The sequence below is a fragment of the Neophocaena asiaeorientalis genome, unplaced genomic scaffold (genome assembly GCF_003031525.2).
Source record: "Neophocaena asiaeorientalis asiaeorientalis breed wild unplaced genomic scaffold, Neophocaena_asiaeorientalis_V1.1 scaffold129, whole genome shotgun sequence".
NCBI lineage: Eukaryota > Metazoa > Chordata > Mammalia > Artiodactyla > Phocoenidae > Neophocaena > Neophocaena asiaeorientalis.
In genome coordinates this window covers 9,419,247-9,444,144 of record NW_020172446.1, presented here as the reverse complement: position 1 = coordinate 9,444,144, position 24,898 = coordinate 9,419,247, and the positions used below count along the sequence as shown (strand labels likewise).

Here is a 24,898-nt window from a genome sequence, read left to right as displayed (position 1 = left end):
CTGTTTAATTGGCCAGCATCCGTTCTCTCCAGTGGCTGCTTACACTCTCCAAATTTCCATCTACTGTTCTCAAGCACGGCCAGGCTTTCTATGACTTCGTGGAATGCACTCTTGCCACCACCAACTCCCAAAGACCAGCCTCCGGGATCACCTCCCATAAGAGGCCTTCCTGGAACTTCCTCCTCTCTTCCCTGAAAAACAGACTCATGCCTGTGCGACCCAGCCCCTGTGCTTCATTCATTCTTTTCTCAGCAGAAACCTCCTGGCACTGCTGGCTTACCTGGCAGCTGACCCTCACCCCCACCAGACCCGGAGCTCCTAAAGGCAAGAGCCCTGGTTAACTCCTGCAACCCTCCAACCTTACACCCAGGTTCTGATGGGACATTATTTTTCTGGGAGCAAGAAGCCACAGCTTACATTAAATTTAGGTTAAGAACTAATGTTCCTACCTTACCAGGACACATAAGATATATAAGGTAGCAAGAAAGTAAGTCTTCCCAAATCAAGTGGCAAAGATAAGATATACTTAATATATTCTAAACAGCATTCTGTGAATAAGGGAAAGGAGACCCAAGAAAGAAGCCTCACACATGTACAAGATTCACTTTTAATGGATTTGATAGTCATGTGCAAATTTGAGCATTATATACAAGAGCCAGTGCTTCTTTAGAGCTATCTCTGTTTGAACAAGAACAGACTCTCAAAATACAACATAAACCTGAACCAACTAGATTTTTTTTGCTGCAAGGTATAATATTCTGATCAAATGAAATATAATAAAATTCTTGCTTCCCCACAGGTGCAGTGTTTCCTTCTATGCACAAGGAATGGTATCTTAGATGCCTGGCCACAGTTCTAAGCATTTCTTCACAGCTGGATTAAATGGATTTATGCATCACAGGACATAATCCGTCTTATCCACAGAGCAAAAACCTGTCTCCATTCTGGCATCTCTTTACCAAAGGTTTTTACCAAGAACTGGGTGTTGGCAGTTCTTAGATCTATGCTGCTCTGGGGGTTTCACACTCCATGATTACTAGAAGCAGAAGACAAACATCTGAGGCATGTGATCTGCTTGGAGTGCATCTATTTACATGAAGCTGCTCAAGGGAGCTAGTGATTCACCTAGATATGGATTTCACAGGTTGGAAAAAAGGTGGCACACCACCGGAGATTGTAGGATTGAAAAGAGTAGCTCAAGGTTAGATTGCAACATCACTGTGAAACATTTAACTTTCTTAAGAAAGTTTAAAGTGTACTTATCTATCCCCTGCAGCTCAATGTAAACAACCATGTATTTCTTTGTAGTAATATGGAGAGTCAGACCGGCTTTTCCAATCTGATTTAATCCCTGAGCAGCTATGTTAAAAGTTAACTTTTTAAAAAGCCCAATAAAAAACTACTGTATGAAAACTCTACCAGAATGTTAGTGACAAATATATTTCTGTACAGAAACATAGATTCTATTTACCCCTTATTCCTGCTCAGAAAAAATATACATTTCCTGAAACGGTTCAGGTACTTGAGCTGGACATAAATGAGTAAAAGCTAAATTTTACTTGCCCCAGAGAATACCTCTATATAATTTGCTGAGGAACATAATAAATTACCCCACTCCCAATTTTTTACCAGCATGATGAACGTTTTATTAAAAATACAATATTTTCTTTTACCAATACCTTTTGAACATTAAAAATTGTATTTTCTTTTACCAATACCTTTTGAACCCTAAACATCCTAGGCCTCTATTAAGTAAAGGAATAACCAAAAATACTGCACATGTGTGTTCTGACCAATTAAGCACAATAAAAGGGCTAAATCTTGGCGTCTTCTAGGGCATAGCATTCTCTGGGGAAAGATTATCTGCTTTTGATAATTAAATAGCTAAGAAGGACTTTTGGTGTCTTTTCCCTCCTCAAAATATGAAAACAGGAAGAGACTGTGGAGACCCTCTAATCCCCTCTGACAAATATGGAAAATGAGGGCTAGAGAGGGGCGAGTGGCAAAGCCAGGCTGTCCCCAGGTCCCTAAGAAGGAAAAAATGATCGTAGGAAATAAATAAGATAAAAGAACATAAACACTAGATGAGGTGATGGATGAGCCAAAGCTGCCTGTGTTCTCACCTCCGCCCACCGCAGGGCCAGAGGAGAAATGCCGTAAGCTCAGCTCAGAGACGCACCTTAGGCTCAAGTGTTTACGGCCCCAAAGCACCTCCCTCCTGAAACAGAAGTTCATCTCTTGTGTTTTCTGTTATAAAAGTCCATATGCAGATAGAAGTTAAAATAGATCCAAGGTCAACAGCTCTGTGACATCTGGTGGTCCCCTTTCCAGATGATCCCCCTCAGTCTTGGGAACTCAGCGGGGTTTGTTGTACCTGATTCACATCATGTAGAAAAGCAGTAACAGCAACCAAGCTCCACGGCTCACGATCCACGGCGTGTTTATCGTGGGCAGGCACAGCTCTGGGTACTTTCCTTTCATTTGCTCTAAACCTCATGACCCCAACCCTGTAAGTATTATTATTATCACCCCCACTTGGCAGATAGGGAAACTGAGGCTCAGAAGTTAACTAAGTCACCCAAAGTCGCCCAGCAAGAACCGAAAGCATCATTTTGAAGTCTCCAAGGTCGCTGCATGTCTGTGTGGTTCAGTCTGAGCAGTTTAGACAAAGATGCTTTCAAGCTCCCAGAGGCCGGGCATAATCCGCCCGATACGACCGCGGCCTCTCTGGGTGCCGGCCTGAGAGTCCGCGGCGAGGCCAGCTGCGGCCCAGCTCCCACCCCGGGCGGCTCAGTTCCTGGAGGCCCTCAGCTTCCTCCTGAAGAAGTCGGGGGCAGCCTCGTACAGCCACTCGGCGTCCACCACGCACAGGTCGCGCATGTAGCACTTGTTGGTGAAGAGCAGCTCCGTGTACACGACGCAGGCCGGCTTGCAGTGGAAGAGGACGGACGAGGGGTGGATGGCCACGGGCTGGTGGGTGTCCGTGGTGGCATAGGACCCGTCGGGCTGCAGCTCGGCGGTGCTCATGAAGAGGCTGTGCGCCAGGCAGCGGCGGACGCTCTCTGTGTCCCCTCGCGACGACAGGATCGGCATGGACATCTGGTTTGGGAGGAAGCGAGACATGGAGAAGACCCCAGACGTGAGCACTGTGCCGCCACCCGCGGTGGGTGGGGCCACGTGCCCCCAGCGCAGTCCAGGGTGCAGGGCCCACGGTGGAGGCTGACACCCGGGCGGCTGCCTGCGACACCTGAGATCAGCGCTGCTGGAGGAGCACCACGTCTACTGTCAATAGAAAATGAGGGAACTCACGCAGCCAAGGGATGGTGTGGCAGGAGAGCTGTTCAAGTACAAGAAGGGTTCGAAAATGGTATAATGCAGAACACAGCACGCTACTATGAGAAGAAGTCCCTCTAGTGCTAACAATGGGCCGCTGGCATCAGGCACAGGCCTGGGTAAGGGTGACAACTGTCCCCTAGGGACGTGCGGATGGTCCGCGACGCGGGCTGTCTCAAAAGACGCCTTACACACAAAGACAGTCACCACAGAGTTGCTCACAGCAGCAAAAAGTAGACACTCTCTCAGTGCTCAACACAGGAGAACGCGAACACAGACAAGCCCACCTTTGAGGTAAAATGTGGCGCGTCATAGCCATTGAATATATAAACATTATGTCCTCTAAGAGGGAATATAAGCGCGTAGGAAACTTGTTGGTTGATGATTTGGCAATGTCTATGAAAATCTAAACTCCCCATTTAAAAGTTCATTCTACGTGTACCAGAGCACAGACATTTATGTAGGAAGATGATCATTACAGCACAACCTAAATCATCACCATTAGGGGCTTGGCTAAATAAACTGTAGTGAATACAGTGAAGTGCTATGAAGTCACTAAGAAGAACGAGATAGACATATGCAGGCACTGCAAGACAGCCTAGACACAAAGTATTCAAGAAGTACTCCAAGTGGAAAAAAGCAAATTGCAAAACAAAGTGTTATACATTTTGTTTTAAAAAGAAAATTTTATCATGGTGTATGATCCTTTTAATGTGTTGTTGGATTCTGTTTGTTAGTATTTTGTTCAGGATTTTTACACCTATGTTCATCAGTGATATTGGATTATAATTTTCTTTTTTTGTGATATCTTTTTCTGGTTTTGGTATCAGGGTGATGGTGGCTTCGTAGAATGAATTTGGGAGTGTTTCTCCCTCTGGAATTTTTTGGAAGAGTTTGAGAAGGATTGGTGTTAGCTCTTCTCTAAATGTTCGATAGAATTCACCTGTGAAGCCATCTGGTCCTGAACTTTTGTTTGTTGGAAGAGTTTTAATTACAGTTTCAATTGGCATATAGTAATCCTTTGCATTTCTGTGGTGTCAGTTGTGATTTCTCCTTTTTCATTTCTAATTTTATTGATTTGTGTCCTCTCCCTTTTTTTCTTGATGAATCTGGCTAAGGGTTTATCAATTTTGTTTATCTACTCAAAGAACCAGCTTTTAGTTTTATTGATCTTTGCTACTGTTTTCTTCATTTTTTTTCTTTGCGGTACGCGGGCCTCTCAGTGTTGTGGCCTCTCCCATTGCAGAGCACAGGCTCTGGACGCGCAGGCTCAGCGGCCATGGCTCACGGGCCCAGCCGCTCCGCGGTATGTGGGATCTTCCCGGACCGGGGCACAAACCCATGTCCCCTGCATCGGCAGGTGGACTCTCAACCACTGCGCCACCAGGGAAGCCCTGTTTTCTTCATTTTTATTTCATTTATTTCCCCTCTGATTGTTATGATTTCTTTCCTTCTACTGACTTTGGGTTTTCTTTGTTCTCCTTTCTCTAGTTGTTTTAAGTGTAGGGTTAGATTGCTTATTTGAGATTTTTCTTGTTTCTTGAAGTGAGATTGAATTGCTATAAACTTCCCTCTTAGAAGTGCTTTTGCTTCATCCCATAGGATTCTTCACTATATGCAAATCAATCAATGTGATACACCACGTTAACAAATTAAGGAATAAAAACCATATGATCATCTCAATAGACACAGAAAAAGCTTTTGACAAAATTCAACACCTGTTTATGACAAAAACTCTCCAGAAAATGGGCATAGAGGGAACCTACCTCAACATAATAAAGGCTATATATAGGACAAACCCACAGCAAGCATCATATTCAATGGTGAAAAACTGAAAGCATTTCCACTAAGATCAGCAACAAGACAAGGATGTCCACTCTTATTCAACATAGTTTTGGAAGCCCTAGCCACGGCAATCAGGGAAGAAAAAGAAATAAAAGGAATACAAATTGGAAAAGAAGAAGTAAAACTGTCACTGTTTGCAGATGACATGATGCTATACATAGAAAATCCTAAAGATGCTACCAGAAAACTACAACTAATCAATGAATTTGGTAAGGTTGCAAGATGCAAAATTAATGCACAGAAATCTCTGGCATTCCTATACACTAACAACAAAAAATCAGAGAGAGAAATTAAGGAAACAATCCCATTTACCATCGCAACAAAAAGAATAAAATACCCAGGAATAAACCTGCCTAAGGAGGGGAAAGACTTGTACTCAGAAAACTATAAAACACTGATGAAAGAAATCAAAGATGACATAAACAGATGGAGAAATATACCATGTTCTTGGATTGGAGGAACAAATATCGTGAAAATGACTATACTACCCAAAGCAATCTACATATTCAATGCAATCCCTATCGAACTACCAATGGCATTCTTCACAGAATTAGAACAAAAAATTTTACAATTCGTATGGAAACACAAAAGACCCTGAATAGCCAAAGCAATCTTGAGAAAGAAAAATGGAGCTGGAGGGAATCAGGCTCCCTGACTTCAAACTATATCACAAAGCTACAGTAATTAAGACAGTATGGTACTGGCACAGAAACAGAAATATATATCAATGGAACAGGATAGAAAGCCCAGAGATAAAATCATGCACATATGGTCACCTAATTTAAGACAAAGGAGGCAAGAACATAAAATGGAGAAAAGATAGCCTCTTCAATAGGTGGTGATGGGAAAACTGGACAGCTACATGTAAAAGAATGAAATTAGAACACTCCCTAACACCATACACAAAAATAAACTCCAAGTGGAAAAGACCTAAATGTAATATCAGACACTATAAAACTCTTAGAGGAAAAGATAGGAAAAACACTCTTTGACATAAATCACAGCAAGATCTTTTTTGATGTACCTCCTAGAGTAATGGAAATAAAAACAAAAATAAACAAATGGGACTTAATTAAACATAAAAGCTTTTGCACAGCAAAGGAAACCATAAACAAGACAAAAAGACAACCCTCAGAATGGGAGAAAATATTTTCAAATGAAACAACAAAGGATTAATCTCCAAAATATACAAACAGCTCATGGAGCTCAATATCAAAAAACCAAACAATCCAATTAAAAAATGGGCAGAAGGACTTCCCTGGTGGCTCAGTGGTAAAGAATCCACCTGCCAATGCAGGGGATATGGGTTCGAGCCCTGGTCCGGGAAGATCCCACATGCAGTGGAGCAACTAAGCCCTTGTGCCACAACTACTGAGCCTGAGCTCTAGAGCCTGCATTCCACAACTACTGAGCCCACGCGCCTAGAGCCTATGCTCTGCAACAAAGACAAGCCACCGCAATGAGAAGCCTGCGCACCGCCATGAAGAGTAGCCCCCGCTCGCAGCAACTAGAGAAAGCCCGCACGCAGCAACGAAGACTCAATGCAGCCAAAAATAAATAAATAGATAAATTAAAAAAAAAAAAAGGGCAGAAGACCTAAATGGACATTTCACCAAGGAAGACATACAGATGGCCAAGAGACACATGAAAAGATGCTCAACATCACTAACTATTAGAGAAATGCAAATCAAAACTACAATGAGGTATCACCTCACACCGGTTAGAATGGCCATCAAAAAATCTAGAAACAATAAATGCTGGAAAGGGTGTGGTGAAAAGGGAACCCTTCTGCACTGTTGGTGGGAATGTAAATTGATGCAACCACTATGGAAAACAGTACGGAGTTTCCTTAAAAAACTAAAAATAGAACTACCATATGACCCAGCAATCCCACTACTGGGCATATACCCTGAGAAAACCATAATTCAAAAAGAGACATGTACCACAATGTTCATTGCAGCACTATTTACAATAGCCAGGACACAGAGCCAACCTAAATGTCCATCGACAGATGAATGGATAAGAAGATGTGGTATGATATATACAATGGAATATTACTCAGCTATAAAAGAAATGAAATTGAGTTATCTGTAGTGAGATGGATGGACCTAGAGTCTGTCACATAGAGTGAAGTAAGTCAGAAAGAGAAAAACAAATACCGTATGCTAACATATATATATGGAATCTAAAAAAAATGGTACTGATGAACCTAGCTGCAGGGCAGGAATAAAGATGTAGACCTAGAGAATGGACTTGAGGACACGGGGTGGGAGGGGGAAGCTGGGGTGATTTAGAGTAGCATCGACATATTTACACCACCAGATGTAAAATAGACAGCTAGTGGGAAGCAGCAGAATAGCACAGGGAGATCACCTTGGTGCTTTGCAATGACCTAGAGGGGTGGGTTAGAGAGGATGGGAGGGAGGCTCAAGAGGGAGAGGATATGGGGTTATATGTATGCATATGGCTGATCCACTTTGGTGTACAACAGAAACTAACACAGTATTGTGAAGCAATTATACGCCAATAAAAATCTATTAAAATAAAGAAAAAAAGAGAAAATTTTATATATGTATCCACGTATATGTGTATACCCACACATATATAAAAACATACATACACAGGAAAAAATTCTAGAAGGACCTACACCAGACTATTATTTATCTTTGGAGGGGCAGGATTAAGGAGACTTTTACACTTTCTGCGTTATATATCACTATTTTCTGCATGTATCAATCTGTAACAATTATGCACGGTTTTTGTAATCTGAATAAAAATAACAAAGATATTTCCACTAAAAAAACAAACCTTAAGAAGAATTCTAATAACATTGGAAAACACTTTTAAAGTTTATAAAAGCTGAATATAAATTATACATACAATGTAACTAATGATGTAAAAAATTCATTTAAAAACAGGGCTATGGGCTTCCCTGGTGGCGCAGTGGTTGGGAGTCCGCCTGCCGATGCAGGGGACATGGGTTCGTGCCCCGGTCCGGGAAGATCTCACATGCTGCGGAGTGGCTGGGCCCGTGAGCCACGGCCGCTGAGCCTGCGTGTCCGGAGCCTGTGCTCCGCAACGGGAGAGGCCACAGCAGTGAGAGGCCCGCGTACCGCCAAAAAAAATAAATAAATAAATAAAATAAAATAAAATAAAAACAGGGCTATGAAAAAACAGACCAAACTGGGGAGAGGTGGAGCTGTGGGTAAGTTTTACTTTCTTCCTTATTTAAAAATTTTCCTACAATGAGAGGTTTTTTTTGCAATCACTTGCAATAAGCAACCTGAAATTTTTCACCTAGAAAAAAGTGACAGCTTAGCCCCCCAGTGAACACCAGGAGGAAGAATACCTTTAGGCAGATATCCCTCAGCTGTGATCTGACTTCAGCTACCAGCATCATATTCTTGCTGTGGACAAAATTCTCTTTGCACCAATCCTGAATAGGAGAAAAAAGAGATATCACAGTCCTCTTATTTCTATAAAGAAAATAACATAGCACAATTTTTATTTTTAATTAAAAAGAAATTGGGGGCCGCACCACACGGCATGCGGGATCTTAGCTCCCCAACCAGGAATCGAACCCGTGCCCCCTGCAGTGGAAGCACGGAGTCTTAACTGCTGGACCGCCAGGGAAGTCCCAGCATAATTTTTAGAACACTGTTCTAATTCAGACGGAAAACTTCAGTTGCCAAAAATAAATACAGGAAAATATCTTTATAGCAAAAAGCATGAACCATAAAGGAAAACAGTAAAAATTTAAACTAAAGTAGAACCAAAAAATTCCATAGGTCAAGTCACGATGAAAAAAGCTAATGACTGGGATATCTGCATCACTACACCCAGTAAAGAATGATTACCTCCAGAATATATTAAAAAATAAATAAATAAACTCCTACAAATCAGTGAGAAAATGACCAATACTCCAGCAGAAAAACGACAAAGGACATGGATGGACCACTCACAGAAGATTAACTACAAATGACAATAAACTTAAGCAAAGGTTCTCGGTCTCTTGAGGAATCAAGGCAGTGCAGTTTCAAATAACTGAGATACTACTTCACATCCCTCAACGTGGCAAAAATGAAAAGTCATTTCAACTACGAGCTGGAGAGGCTGGTGGAAATCGAAACTCCTCTACACTACTCCGGGGAGGATAAAGAGGTGCTGACAGCTCTGTGGACGCACATGCCAGCCGGGAAAGCTTGATGCAGCTGCCCGAAGACCGGCAGGTCCACTCCTGGGTGTCGACCCCAGAGCAACTCTCCCCCTTGTGCACAAGAGACCTGGATGGGATGGGCACTGCAGGTGAGGAGACGGAAACAAGTTGCAAAAAGGTAGCGTGAAGAAGCATTTACAGCATACGACGCCTGCGCATACAAAGTGAAAGCACATGGTTGCCCACCAGGACCCAGACAGACTTGACAGGGGTTACAGAAGGGAGGAAGGACTGCAAAAGGGGCAGCTCAGGGCTCTTGTTGTGTCTAGATCATCTTATTTCCTTAAAAATAAATTGAGGCAAATACAGCAAAATGTTTACAACTACTAAAACTGGGTGGTGGCTATTTTTTTTGGTTTTTTTTGCATTAAAGCACAGATAAAGCATGCATGCTATAGCACAATTACTGATTTTTTGTTTTTTTTTTTTTTTTTTGGTGGGCCGCGCCACCCGGCTTGCGGGATCTCAGTTCCCTGACCAAGGATTGAACCTGGGCCGTGGCAGTGAGCCCAGAATCCTAACCACTGGGCCACCAGGGAACTCCTTACCATGACTGATTTTATTCTATTTTATTTTACTGATAGGTGAAAGAAAATACTGCCATTTTCCATCTTGGTCCAGGGAACTGAAATACAAGCAAAATCTGCTATGAAGAAAGTTAGGGGCAGGTGGGGAAACAAATCATTTTGTAGCTAAGAAACTGGGTCAACAAATACTTAACGAACTGGCCAGCGTTAGGTATGAGTTAAACATAAGCAGAGGGAAAGACGGGAATCATGCCTTCCCTGGTAACCTCCCTGTGCACAGACATTTCTGAAATGACATCTGCCATTCACAGGCCCAAAAGGAGGCATCGTTTGAGAAGGGGAAAGAGACAAGGCCTACCTTGTTTCCGCCTGTGTTCTTGAAGGCCCGGTATATGTTAAGCAGGGTGATGTGATCGCCCTCGCTGGATATGAACTTCTTCCGCACAGCCTGCACTTCATCCCGCCGGGAGGGGGGGTTGTAGAGAACGCTGTCCACTGACAGCAGGGAGATGATGGTCAGTATCTCCTCCGTGCAGTGGAATTTGGGGGACAGGAGGATGGTCTGCAAATCACAATTAAAAACAGTGTAAGCCTAGTTTTCTCCTGGCTTCTGAATAAAGTACTTCCATATATTGCTTTTGCAGCTTCCCTTGTAAGGCCTTAAGGGGCAGGTGTTTCTAAAACCATGACTACGTATGTTATTTTACTTTCTGTAAAACAGAGGGCTGCCTTCCCCGCATGATTCCATGTGGGTAGGGCTCATGACTTAATATGGCTTGAATCCCACACTGAGCGTAAGTCAGAGTTAGGCGTTAATAAGTAGGCGTTAATAAATATTTAAGAGAAAAAGAGAAGACTGATCTAGAAGCACTGGGTTAAGGAGACTCCTCTGGGATGGCTGACCCATAACACACAGAAAGGGGACTGAGGAGAGGATATCATTTACTTTGGCAAATTTGGGTTCTAACGGGAAAGCCGCCATCTTTCTTCCTATTGGAGTCAGGGTGAGCTGGCCGTCTTTGTTTTCAAGGGCACCCAACAGCTCCAGCTGGGCGACGGCTGCCTGAACGTGATCTAAAGAAAGACATAAAAAGGAGTCGAACATTCAGAACAGGACGAAGCTGGAGCTAGTTCATTACTTCAGGGCACTTCTGAGAAGCCGACGTCAAACCACAGCGAAGACCACAGCCACACTGTCTCCATGAGGTGCTTTTCAAAGCTGTTAGGCACAACACTGTCTTCAGCTCAACTCTCTTTAAGTAGTGGCCTGCAATTTGGCAATATGTGTGTAAATCTGAAACCCAGCAAAGTTACACCTATGAATTTTACCCCCAGATATACTCGGACATCGTACAGGGACTTGCATCTCCAGACACTCACACACAACAATGGAAATACCAGGTGCCTCAGAGGCCCCTGATGAGAAGGACACTATTTACTATCTTATTCTTTTTAAATTTGAACCATGAAAATGCATTGCCTATTAAAGAATAAAGATGCAATTCTAAGAATGTAATAAATATCTACACAGAGGGGAATGATCTGTAAAATACATTAAGTGAAAAAAGCAATGTACCACACACCTATGGTCAACTAATCTATGACAAAGGACGCAAGGATATGCAATGGAGAAGACAGTCTCTTCAATAAGTGTGCTGGGAAAACTGGACAGCTACATGTAAAAGAATGAAATTAGAACACTCCCTAACACCATACACAAAAAATAAACCCAAAATGGATTAGAGACCTAAACGTAAGACCAGACATTATAAAACTTAGAGGAAAACATAGGAGGAACACTCTTTGACATAAATCACAGAAAGATCTTTTTTGACCCACCTCCTACAGTAATGGAAATAAAACCAAAAATAAACAAATGGGACACTTAAAAGCTTTTGTACAGCAAAGGAAACTATAAACAAGACGAAAAGACAACCCTCAGAATGGGAGCAACTATTTGCAAATGAAACAACGGACAAAGGATTAATCTCTAAAATATATTAACAGCTCAAGCAGCTCAATATTAAAAAAACAAACAACCTAATAAAAAAATGGGCAGAAGAACTAAATAGACATTTCTCCAAAGAAGACATACAGATGGCCAAGAGGCACATGAAAAGATGCTCAACATCACTAATTATTACAGAAATGCAAATCAAAACTACAATGAGGTATCACCTCACACCAGTTAGAATGGGCATCATCAGGAAATCTACAAACAACAAATGCTGGACAGGGTGTGGAGAAAAGGGAACCCTCTTGCACTCTCGATGGGAATGTAAATTGATACAGCCACTATGGAGAACAGAATGCAGGTTCCTTAAAAAACTAAAAATAGAACTACCATACGACCCAGCAACCCCACTACTGGGCATATACCCTGAGAAAACCATAATTCAAAAAGACACATGCACCCCAATGTTCATTGCAGTACTATTTACAATAGCCAGGACATGGAAGCAACCTAAATGCCCATGCCAGACGAATGGATACAGAAGATGTGGTACATATATACAATGGAATATTACTCAGCCATAAAAAGGAACGAAATTGGGTCATTTGCAGAGACGTGGATGGACCTAGACACTGTCATACAGAGCGAAGTAAGTCAGAAAGAGAAAAACAAATATCGTATATTAACGCATATATGTGGAATCTAGAAAAATGGTATAGATGAACAGGTTTGCAGGGCAGAAATAGAGGCACAGATGCAGAGAACAAACACATGGACACCAAGGGGGGAAAGTGGCAGGGGACAGTGATGGTGGGACAAAAAAAAAAAAGAAAAAGCAATGTGCCAATGTCTATCAGTAGGAGAAGGATAAATGCATTTTGGTTTATTCATAGACTAGAACAGTATTTAGTAATGAAAATGCATCAGACATAAACCTTATAAAACACGATGAACGAAAAGGGAAGATCACTGGGAAATCGAGGCATAAACATGCCAACCGAAACAATGCACGTATATGGAATAAAATATTCAAGAAAAGCGAGGGATTCACGGACAAAACCTGGGAGGTGGTTAACTTGAGGTGGGGCGTGTGGCAGCCTCTGGAGGCTTTGCAGCCCTGGTAACGGATGCACAGGTGTGGCTTCGATATTTCCACCTGACAGGTATGTGCCTCGTTTGTATGTAGAGATTTAGCAAAAGAGAAAGAAAAAAAAGTGTAGAACGGTGCACAATGTGTGTTGCTATTTGTGTTTTAAAAAGAGACTATATGGAATTCCCTGGTGGCGCAGTGGTTGAGAGTCCGCCTGCCAATGCAGGGGACAAGGGTTCGAGCCTGAAAAAAAAAAAAAAAAAAAAAAAAAAAAAAGAGACTATATGGAATTCCCTGGTGGTCCAGTGGTTAGGACTACACGCTCTCACTGCGGAGGGCCGGGGTTCGATCCCCAGTCAGGGAAATAAGATTCCGCAAGCTGTGCAGCCCAAAAAAAAAAAAAAAGCAAAGTTGATCTCAGTCTTGAAGGCTGGTGCCTTTGCTCTTGGCCTGTTTCTGGAAGAAGTGCTGGAAAGCTGAGTGAAAGGCCCATAAGTGCTGTTGCACCTGGGGCTGGAAATGCCCGATCACAACCCTTTCTGCAGGCACCCCGGTCTGGGAGGAGGATGGAATGTATGTGTCCAAGGACTGATGAAATAAAATTCATATGATAAATGAATAAAAGACTATATGTACTTGCAAAGATTTTCTCTAGAAGACACTGGGAAATGTTCACAGTGGTTGCTGTAGAGGAGGGAAACTGAGATCACGGAGGGGCCCTGTATACCCATCGACTGTTTACTTTTTTAACCAGTTGTGCTTCTTCACTTAAAAAAAAGGAGAGGAAAAAAAAGAAAATGGTATATGTTGAAGAGATGCCAAGTACTAAGCTACCATCATTAAAACTCCCCACTATTTCTTCTTTCACCATGGAGAGATTATCAGTGAAGGGCAGGGACCCATCAAATTCCGGTCAAAAGCAAAGAAACTTAATCTTTTTAGTGCTTTTGCTGGCAAAAGTACGATTTCGTTAGGTTTGCAGTATCCTGTGGACCCCCTCGACCACCTTCACTGGTTCCTGTGGTCTCGGAACCCGCCCGTGATGCCTACATGAAGCCGCCGATTCTGCACCGCGATGGTGCTGACGGCAGCATATCTTTCCTTTCATGATTCTGAGTTTCTTCTCTGAGAGTTAAGGTTGTTATCCACCAAACTATACTAAACAAAAGGAGACCGCTGGAAGACCTGGTTGGTTTTTTTTTGGAGTCCACTGGTTGTTTTTGTCCATTTTGTACACTTTCCCAAAGACCCCACTTACCTGGAGATGGTTTGGACATGAAGTCAAAGGTGAGCACGTTTGGGACTTTCATTGCGAGGAGCTGCAGCATCACGCTCGCCAGGTTACACCTGCAGGTGTGAGAGACGCAGGTGGTTCACGCAGGTGTTCCTGACCCCCCAGCCGGCGAGGCAAGAGCCGCCCACCAAGGAGAGTCAGTTGGAGGGTATGGGCCACAGGGACAGGAGGCTTGGGACAAAGGGCAGGTGTGGGAGCCCCTTGGGCCTGCCTTTGGATCTCTGGCACCGTCATCTTCTCAAACTTCTCAAACTCATCCTCCGTGTAGAGCCGGTAACAGATACCACTGTCCTCTCTGCCAGCCCGTCCTGTGCGTTGCCAGGCCTGGGTCTTTGACACCCGTTGCACAGCTAACACCTCCAGGCCACTGTCTGGTGGGAGAATGGCCTGTGTTAGTGCTTTGCTCGTCACATGAACAAACTCTGCAGCGTGGGCAACGAGAGGCACTGCTCAGAGTGCCGGGGACCCTCTCTGTGACACACGGGGACTCTCTCTGTGACACACGGGGACTCTCTCTGTGACACACGAGTCCAGAAGAGCTCCAGCCTGCGTCAGAAAGCACGAAACCAGACCGGTCTGTGGTGAAGCAAGGCCTTTGCTGTGAACACCGTGTGAAACCTGTGACTAAAACATCAGAAGGACCTCGTGCTTGGGGCAGGGACCCAAGAGGGTAGATCTCAGAGGCCTTGGCTTCGATCACAGGTGACCACAGCCCCGTTTGCCCAGGACTAAGGGGGTCTCCCAGGACTTGGGACTCTCGGTGCTAAAACTGAGACAGTTTCCAGCAAACCAGGATGGTTGGTCCCACATCAAACGATGACCCCAAAATGAAATGCCTCCAGTCCCCTGTGTGTTGCATCCTCCCTCCTGCTCTATTATAAAAGAGAGACAATGTAATGCTGTTACGCCTAGGAGTGAATGAGACCGATTTTCTTATAAAGGTGTATTTTGTGCCAGGCACTGGAGAACCAAGCCCTTTCACATACGTGGTCCCCAGAGACACACATGAATGACAGCACCCTTGAAGGCTTAGCAGTGCATTTCAATTAAACGTTCGGGAGCCATAATTTCAGCTGCCTCAAATCCTCTGTGGAGTAAAGCAAGGTAGAAAACAGACCTGAATAAAAATGACTTCAAGCAAGCTGCCTACCGCACACACTCAGGAAACAGCTAGGGCCTCGCCCCAGCCTGGGGGGGTCTGCTTCCTTCCTGGGAGACTGGAGGTCAAACCAGCCTAGCTCAGATGTCATTTCCGAGGAAGCCTCTGATGTGGTATCAGGCTGTCCCTGGCCTGAGAGCCATCATCCTCGCCTACCTTCTGACGGGGTTGCATGCCCTCTGCCCAGGTCCCTGACCATCTGTCCCCAGGTGTGCCACTTCTGGGCTCTTCTTTCCTGCCTCACGTGCCTTTCTGGCCCTGACTGCTGGACTGTGGTGCTGCCACCCGAATCTCAGGTAGTTACGGACATGAGACAATCATCTGGGGGAAACTGGGACACAGGCTGCTCACTACACAGAGAAGAGACATCAGGAGCTACAAATTCTCACCGGGGTTATACTTCTTTGCTTTAACCATGCCCGTGTCAACTACATATTTTATTCCTGTAATGGTTATGGAGGTTTCAGCGATGTTGGTTGAAATGATCACTTTGCGACAGCCCTAAAAGGAGGAAGAAAACCAAAGAGCCATATGACACACATATGATTCAGAAGTTTTAAAACACATTCCTCACCGTGAATTGTCACAACTCACGCATGATCAAGAAGAGATGACTTTTTTATTATGACAGTCATTAATATTAATGGCTGATCACTAAATTGGGCGGGGCGGGGCGGGGCGGGGTAGGGTGTGGGGAATGTTTCAGTCTTAAAAGTTTATTTTGAGGCAATGAGATGTGGTGGGAGAGGCACAAGATTCAGAAGCAGGTAGATGTGGGCTGAAGTCCTGGCCCTGCCAGCTACCTCCTGTGCCCCTTGGGCAACCGTCACTTCACCCCTTGGGGCCTCGGAACTGGGATGGTGACCCACCTTGCGGTTCTCGAGAGGATGAGAGACACTATGTGTCAAGTGCTGGCACAGTGCCTGGCACAGCATGGGCACCCAAGGAACGTACTGTGGACACAGGCTCTGTTAACGGTGGACCTTGGAAGAGTCACTCACTGAGCCCCTGGCTTCTGCCTTTGCCTCTCCCTCACCCCCGGACAGCTGTCTCCCTGTTCTGACCATGGGACAGTCGTGTCTGCAGCCCTGCATTACCCTCCTGCGTCTTTCCAGTTCATGTGTGGTCCCTGCACATCCCGTCCCACACACCTTATCTGGAGCCTGCTGACAGGAGTACAGGCCCCACTGGTGCATCCAGCTGGGTACCCAAGGATGGGGCTGGGCAGGAGAAGGGGTGCACTCACCTTCGGGGCCCCCTGGAAGACACGCAGCTGCTGGGCGTAGGGCAGGGAGGCATAGAGCGGAAGGACCAGCATGGAGGGGCAGCCGTCGGGGAGGTGTTTGGCAATGTCCCGGCAGGTCTTGCTCATGGCTTCAATCTCCTCCTGCCCAGTGAGGAACACCAGGATGTCCTGAGAGGAGGGGGCTTCCTACAGAAAAGGGAGAGTGGGATTACTAGGCCTTGACAGGAGCACAGGTTGCACAGAACAATGGTCACTGATGAACTTTCCCAGTTATTTTTCTTAACTCTGGAGACATAAATGAGCCTAAACATCGGTGTCTCCCCTGGGAGAAAACCCACACCGAGAATGCACGGCTGCAACTTACTCGAGTTAGCCAGCTAGGTTTAAAAACGAATTAAGGGGCTTCCCTGGTGGCGCAGTGGTTGAGAGTCCGCCTGCCGATGCGGGGGACATGGGTTCGTGCCCCGGTCCGGGGGGATCCCACATGCCGCGGAGCGGCTGGGCCCGTGAGCCATGGCCGCTGGGCCTGCGCGTCCGGAGCCTGTGCTCTGCAGGGGGAGAGGCCGCAGCGGTGAGAGGCCCGCGTACCGCAAAAAAAAAAAAAAAAAAAAAAAAAAAAAACGAATTAAGGAGATTTTGAAGAAAGATGGCCAGATTGCTTTTGCAGCGAGAACAATGCCATGAAAAGCACAATCAGGCAAGCAATTAAAATCTGCATGAAGCTGCCTTCCTTTCATAATCATCTTGAAAGATGGAGCTGACAAAAGAGACAACTTGGGGAAATCCTGATCCACGGAAATGGCTGGAAGCACTCATGCTGGAAAAGGAGCCCTAATTGAATGAGGCCATCAAATGTACTTTCATAAACCCCCAAAGCACGCTGAACGTGGACAAGGGATTGAGATCCCAGGCTTAACTGGATCCTTCACCTCGCAAAGGGAAGAACATGTAAGTGTTAACTGCACACCCACTGATCCAATCTTCCTTTGACATCTGTTCAGATACATTAATTTGTAGAGTACTTGTTTGACAAAATAACTGAAAAATGTTTAACAATTATCTATATGCTGTGCATGTGTATGTGTCTATATATATATGTCTATGTATGAATACATATATTTATTATCTATGTATTTATATGTGTGCATGTAGTTTTTTAGCCCGGTATTAATAGGACAAACGTTCAGAGGTGCACACACACAGAAAGGATAAAATCTTATCATTATTATTTTTTTTGGTGGTGTGGCTTGTAGGATCTTAGTTCCCTGACCAGGGATTGAACCCGGGCCCCGGTAGTAAAAAGCACCGAGTCCTAACCACTGGACTGCCAGGGAATTCCCAGGATAAAATCTACAACAGTCAAAGCTTCATCAAGGGGAGGACTCATCAAAGCCATCATGTAACCTGAGGGCACTGCAGGCACTATTCATGAAAAATCCTCATGTCAGGTTTGCTTTTAGCAGCTAAACAAGGCAGACTGACCTTCTCCAAATACTATCAAAATGACGGTGAAGGTATAAGCGCAGGAAGACAGGGTTTCAACCCATTTTTGAAAGATAAAGAGACGGGGCGGGAAGTGAGTGACTTGGCCGGGCAGAGGGAGTCCCGACGGGGGAGCGTGCAGACGGGGTGGTGGGAAAGCGGTGAGCCCACTTCCCTGGAGAAGCCACAAAGGCTCGGGATCAGAGCGAGCCTCGGGGGCTTGTGCCGGCATGAGGACCCAGGTGTCAGCTGGAAGTCTGAGTACAGTGTGGTTGAACCCCCAAGTCCCCTCCTCCACCCGATGCGGCCAGGAGGTTGGGCAGACACGGGGTGCTGTCGTGGGATTCAACACAGGAGGGTGGCAGAGGGAAGAGCCAAGAGGACAGCTGTGCGGAGGCCTAGGAGAGCAACCTGTTTGGAGCAGAAAAGCAGCATAAATAAAGGACCCGGGAAAAAGTGGATTGTGTTTCAACACATAAAAAGTATTCATGATTGGCGCGTGATAGATGTTAGAACCCTTGGGGAAAAATTGGCCGTACGTACATAGAAAACTTGTATGACTGTGTGGAACAAGGAACAAGGCACTGCAATGGTGCACAATGTAGGGTCTTCATATTGTAAAGACTGACACTTGATTTAAAAAGACATCCTGGGGCTTCCCTGGTGGCGCAGTGGTTAAGAATCTGCCTGCCAATGCAGGGAACACGGGTTCAAGCCCTGGTCCGGGAAGATCCCACATGCTGCGGAGCAACTAAGCCCGTGCACCACAGCTACTGAGCCTGCGCTCTAGAGCCTGCGAGACACAACTACTGAAGCCCGTGCACCTAGTGCCCGCGCTCCACAACAAGAGAAGCCACTTCAATAAGCCCGCACACTGCAATGAAGAGTAGCCCCCGCTTGCCACAACTAGAGAAAGCCTGCACGCGGCAAAAAAGACTGAACGCAGCCAAAAATAAGTAATTAAAAAAAAAAAAAGACATCCTGATATAATCATTTTGAGAGGATGTTTCAGAAACAGGAAAGTAACATCCAAGGGTAACAGTTAAGAAATTGAAGGTGTATCTTCAAGAGCAGGATCTAGGCTGGGAAAGTGAAAGCAGCTCCTGTTCTTTTATGAGCTTTTTAAAAGTAGCTTTTTTTTTTTTTTTTTTGCGGTATGCGGGCCTCTCGCTGTTGTGGCCTCTCCCGTTGTGGAGCACAGGCTCCGGACGCACACGCTCACCGGCCATGGCTCACGGGCCCAGCCACTCCGCGGCGTGTGGGATCTTCCCGGACTGGGGCACGAACCCACGTCCCCTGCATCGGCAGGCGGACTCTCAACCACTGCGCCACCAGGGAAGCCCTATGAGCTTTTTAGAACTAAGTACCTGACTTTTTAAGCTTTAAACTATACACCCATCACTGAGCTTAAAATAAAAATTAGCTTTCAAAAGTTGGCTTCTAGATTTTTTCAGAAAGTTAATGGAAAGGTAAAAACAGTCGATTTCATACAAATTAAACGAAAAAATGAGATTTAATCACTCGAAATTTTAAGTAAACGTTTAATAAAATGAAAAAAAAATGGAAATGTTTCTCTGTACAGTTTTTTGTTTTTTTAAAAAGAAAACTCTAAATTGCAACCCATTATTGGTTAATACACCAACTTTTTTTTTTTCCCAATGAGACAGAAAATACCAGAGGACATCACATGTAGTAAAAGGAGACTGTTTCCTAAGACTCACTTCAGTTCTACACATTGTGTCCTGGGTTGCAATATAAAATGTGTGTCTTACTGGGGGTTCCAATCAAAATATGCTCGCAAGCCACTGCTTTAACATATGGACGTTTTCTGGCTCAGCTGAGGAAAGATGCTGGTCAGGGTTGAATTATGTTTTTTAGAGAAAAAAAAAAAAAAAAAGACACTGAGAAAAAGGATAAAAATGTGGACATGGCAAACGAACTCCATATTCAACTTCAGGACACAGCTCACAAAATGGTTTCGTTCGGCAGCTTTTCTTTTCAAGGCTGAATGCTCGAGGTCAAACAGGCCTTCCCAGGAATCTGCATCCCAGTGCCTACCTGGTGGATCTGGAAGACGGAGACCAGGGCCGCGTGCAGGTAATCGTGCTGGGGCTGCTTGGTGTAGAAAATCTGGATCGGGTGCTGCCGGCCCTCCAGGTAGAGGACGGGGGCTCCGCTGAAATACTGGGAGAACAGGTCCACGTCCATCGTGGCCGACATCACAATCACCTGTGTGCGAGACAGGGGCGGAGGATGGGGACAAGCTTGGAGCAGCCTTTCTGTGCCCCTGCTGAGCCCTGAAGGCCGCCGAGGAGGCCCGCGCCCCCCCATGCCCACTGCCCTGGGTCCCTCAGTAGCACAGGCTGCACCTACTTTGAGAGGCAGCTTCCCCAGCTCCTTCCGCCTCTTCTGGGCAGCTTTCACCACCCCAAAGAGCACATCCGTGTGGAGAGTCCGTTCATGGGCTTCATCCAAAATGACGCAGCTGTACTTCCGAAGCAGGGAGTCTGAAATGGCCTCGCGCAGAAGCATGCCATCCGTCAGGAACTTGATCTTGGTGTCCTCCGAGGTGACATCGTCGAAGCGCACCGTGTAGCCAACCTGTGTGGAGAGATCACTCATTCACTCAGCAAACGTGTGTTCAGCACCCAGTGTATCCAGCACGGTGCCGGATCGCAGCTATCGCAGCGAACAGGACCAAATCCGACCCTGCCCTGCTCCCAAGGCAATGGACACACGCCTTCAACTGCAATGATGATAAACACTACAAAGAATTTAAAACTAGCCTCCTCCTCGCAGCTCCTTCATAGTTTCAAGTGAAGCTATGTACACATATGAAAAGATGTCCAAGATGTTTTTAAGTCAAAAGGGTAGACACCCACACAAACACGAATAAATCTGACTTATATACAGTTCTGGGACTCATTCTCAATACCCACCTATATACTAGAAAAATGCTTACAAGTTTGTAGAAAGATATGTAGATAAAAGACTTAGCAGATGTTACCGAAGCCTTGAAAGTGCTCAGGAAGGGCTTCCCTGGTGGCGCAGTGGTTGAGAGTCCGCCTGCCGATGCAGGGGACACGGGTTCGTGCCCTGGTCCGGGAAGATCCCACATGCCGTGGAGCGGCTGGGCCCGTGAGCCATGGCCGCTGAGCCTGTGCGTCTGGAGCCTGTGCTCCGCAACGGGAGAGGCCATAACAGTGAGAGGCCCGCGTACCGCAAAAAAAAAAAAAAGTGCTCAGGAAAAAAACAGCTAATTTATCCAAGTTGCCAACAGATTTTGAAAGCAAAGCAAGTGGGACTGACAGACCCTCTGATCTCTTGGGAACTGGTAAAGAACTCTGAGAGAGGCTGAAACAATTGTGGCAAGAAAGAAGCTTGAGATGTATAAGTAGTCTTGTTCAGAAAAATAAGTCAGAGGGCCGGGAGTGGGGGTTAGTGGATCAAGAACTGTCAGTAAAGAAGGAAGTTAGGTACCAGCTTCCCGAGTTCGGTTCTCTTCTCGTCTGAGACTCTGGTAGCCAGAGAGATAGCAGCCACTCGACGAGGCTGGGTCACGGCAATGATGGCCTGGCGGCCAATCCCCCCTTCATACAGGTACTGAGGGATCTGCGTTGTCTTCCCAGAGCCGGTTTCCCCTAGGAAAGAAAAAAGTCTCATTTAAATGCAAATTGACGTGCCCCAGAGCCCACGAGCCACAACTACTGAGCCTGCACGCCACAACTACTGACACCCCCGCACCTACAGCCTGTGCTCCGCAACAAGAGAAGCCACCGCAATGAGAAGCCCGAGCACCTCAAGGAAGACCCAATGCAGCCTAAAAAAAAAATGGTCCACATCAAAATTTTAAAAAAATGCAAACTGAAACATACTTCACAAAACAGATCAAAGTCAGAAGGAAAAGATAAGAAAATACTCTAAGCTGATAAAGCCACGGGAAAATGTGTACCCACATGTACTGCCAGCAGCATGTTAAGTGGGATTGTTTCTTGGAGGGCCACATTATACTAGGAAAATCTTTAAAATGTTGTATCCTCTGACCCACAATTCCACTTGCAGGAACTGATTCTAAGGAAATAAAGACGTGTATAAAAATACAGCTTCAAAAGAGTTTTAGTCAACTTTGTTCATGACAGCCAAAAATTAGAAACAATGTAAGTGGTCAGCAACAGTAACCAGTATAGTAACAACATAGAATGGAATACAAACGTTATATAAAAATGTTCTACAGGGCTTCCCCAGTGGCGCAGGGGTTGAGAGTCTGCCTGCCGATGCAGGGGACACGGGTTCGTGCCCCGGTCAGGGAAGATCCCACATGCCGCGGAGCGGGCTCGCTGAGCCTGTGCTCTGCAAGGGGAGAGGCCACAACAGTGAGGGGCCCACGTACTGCAAAAAAAAAAAAATGTCCTACTTTTCAAAGGGATAAACGAGATGTAAATGCACTGCCATGAAGAGAGACATCTGCTCCTACACTGCAGCCACAGCTAACTCCTCACCGTTCCCCAGCCAGCCGCCTCCTTTTAAACCCTCTGCCTTTGCCCACACTATTATGAAACATCTGCCCCCACGCTGCCTGCGTGACAAAACTGTACAAGATGCGTTAGACCTCAAACTCTCCCCCCAGGGGCTGCGCCGCCTCCTCTGTGTTCCTTAGGGCCTTGTTCATCTCGTCCATCACTGATCACCCTACACTGTGTGAAAGCATTTAAACGTTTCTGTCCCCCTCCAATATCAGAGGCCCCTGGGGGGCAGAGATGGCCTGTCCATGTCTTCCAGGTACTTGAGCACCTGCATACAGTAAGCACCCAACCTTATTTTCTACCCTCCTGTGTTCCCTTCCTAGTGCCGTCACAACAAAGAACTGTAAACCTGTGCAACCCTCCCCTCACGGCTACCAGTACCCCGCCCTGACCTCACAGAGTCCTACAGTCCCGTGGTTCTTCCATTTTCTCCTCTCTGACTGCTCATCCTTCCTGACCCGGACACGAATCATGGACGAAGAATTTGATTATTCTACACTCCTCCTGCTGAGTTCATCAGGCAAAACCCAAACTGGGATCAATGTCTCCCTGTCCATCTTTTTTGCTCCTACACCAAGAAACTGAGCGTTGCTATAGTAAAATAACCCAAATGTGCTGACACTGACCTGAGTTTGCCGTGGGGCTAAATGCACCTGGGCACGAGCACCACTGCTGATCCTTGTCCTTGTTTCTGCAGCCCTTCATTTGTCCCCATCCTCCCCAAGGACCCTGTAATTCCCATCCTCATCAGAGCTCCCGTGCCTTCTTCACAGGAAAGTGAAGTCCTCAGAGGTGATCTCTCGCCACTTCCCCCTGCAAGCTTTTCTGCAGTCACCCCCATTCTTACCTCCCTTCTCCAGCCCCCCAGCCTCTTGGATATCCATCCTCCTCTTGGATATCCAGGCCCGCTCTGCATCTAGCCCTTGTTGCCAAGGGCCCCCGTTCCCCATGCCCTCTGTCTCTGCTCTATTAGTGCCCGCTTTGCATCTTCAGCCTCCTTCTCTACTGAGTTCTTCCCCTGAACCTATGATATCTGAAAGTTCCTCTAGGTCCCCCTCCTTTTTGTCAAAACAGAAGCCTGCTCCCACTGCCTTCATGCCCTCACCTCCTACCTATTTCTCAGCCCAGTGACAAATCAGCTCCCAGAGCTCTGCCGAAACAGCGCTCAACTCGATCTCCAATTGATACTTCGCATCCAATCCAGTGGGCACTTTTTGGGTCCCTATTTTCTGGTCCCTATTTTCATTGCTGCATCTGTTCACTCCCTTCCTCTTACAACTCTGTTCCTTAGGTTATCAACTCTCCTGGATCTCCTTCACCTCTTTGGAGGCTCATCCTCTCGGTCCTTCAGGAGCTCCTCTTACTTAAACGTTGGGGATCACAGCCCCTTGCAATTGGTCCCCGGCCCTCAACTCTGCCTCTTAATTCGTGCACCAGAAACTGCTACTTCCGTCAGACCGGACCGTCTCTCGCCTCCACTTTGTCTCTTATGCTGCAGGCTCTCTCCTCTGCGTCCAACGCTTCCCTCCCCGACTGGCTCAGATCCACTCTTCTAAGCTCCCAAAGTTCCCGCTGCGTCCCTCTACCCTTCCGCACAGAAGGCGAGTCTTTGCCGAAGGCGCGAGTCACTCGCACCGGCTGTGAGCACCTCCAGAACGGGCTTGTCTGACTCCGAGGCCCCTCTCCTGGCCCCAAACAGAAAAGGCAGTCTGGTTTGTTGTAGAAACGAGTGAAAGACGGGGAGAAACACCTAAGAAAAGCTGTTCTCGCGGAGCTCGAACGGGGAGAGAGGAAGGACGCGCCGGCGCGACCACCCACCGAGGAGGACGGCGCTGTCCAGGTTTCGGAGCTGGGCCAACAGCTGCCCCCGCGCCTGGAAGATGGGCAGACTCCGGCGCTGCAGCTCCACGGCCTCACGGTAGGGGCTGACCGAGGGCTGGGCCAGGGGTGGCTGCTGCCTCCGGCCACCTCCTCCGCCGCCGCCGCCGCCGCCCGCGGTCAGCAGCATCACCACTCGCCGCCCGTGAGGGCAGGACCCGGCGCGCCTCAAAGGCCCGGCGCCCGGCCGGAATCTCTTGCCCGGCGGGAAGCCCGCCTCCTCGGGCATGTCGGGAGGGCAACACGACTGGAGGCGCGAAAGCAAGCAGCTCCTGCTGCCCCCGGGAGCCGACAGCTAGCGCGCGCCGCCCCTTCCCGCCACGTGCTGGTGGCTCCCAGCGACGCCGCTGA

At 46.4% G+C, this 24,898-nt stretch overlaps 1 protein-coding gene across 1 annotated transcript; it reads right to left on the bottom strand.

Annotated features, from left to right (window-relative positions):
- Positions 1 to 591: 591 nt before the first annotated feature.
- Positions 592 to 24,898, bottom strand: DHX33 (DEAH-box helicase 33). The gene is made up of 12 exons (XM_024737319.1): positions 24,488 to 24,898; positions 21,627 to 21,787; positions 20,520 to 20,747; positions 20,205 to 20,375; positions 16,665 to 16,850; positions 15,808 to 15,919; positions 14,471 to 14,630; positions 14,224 to 14,312; positions 10,868 to 10,995; positions 10,280 to 10,483; positions 8,528 to 8,614; positions 592 to 3,099 (listed from the first exon to the last, which is right to left on the bottom strand). Exons 1-12 carry the CDS (start codon positions 24,774 to 24,776, stop codon positions 2,791 to 2,793), a joined length of 2,124 nt encoding a protein of 707 aa, XP_024593087.1. The 5' UTR covers positions 24,777 to 24,898; the 3' UTR covers positions 592 to 2,790.

Excerpts from the sequence above, each read along its gene's own strand:
- DHX33 (XM_024737319.1), bottom strand. The coding sequence starts at position 24,776 with ATGCCCGAGGAGGCGGGCTTCCCGCCGGGCAAGAGATTCCGGCCGGGC. Across the intron at positions 21,788-24,487 it reads GGACAGCGCCGTCCTCCTCG|GGGAAACCGGCTCTGGGAAG; the intron begins GTGGGTGGTCGC and ends TTTCTTTCCTAG. Across the intron at positions 10,996-14,223 it reads CATGTCCAAACCATCTCCAG|ATCACGTTCAGGCAGCCGTC; the intron begins GTAAGTGGGGTC and ends GTCTTTCTTTAG.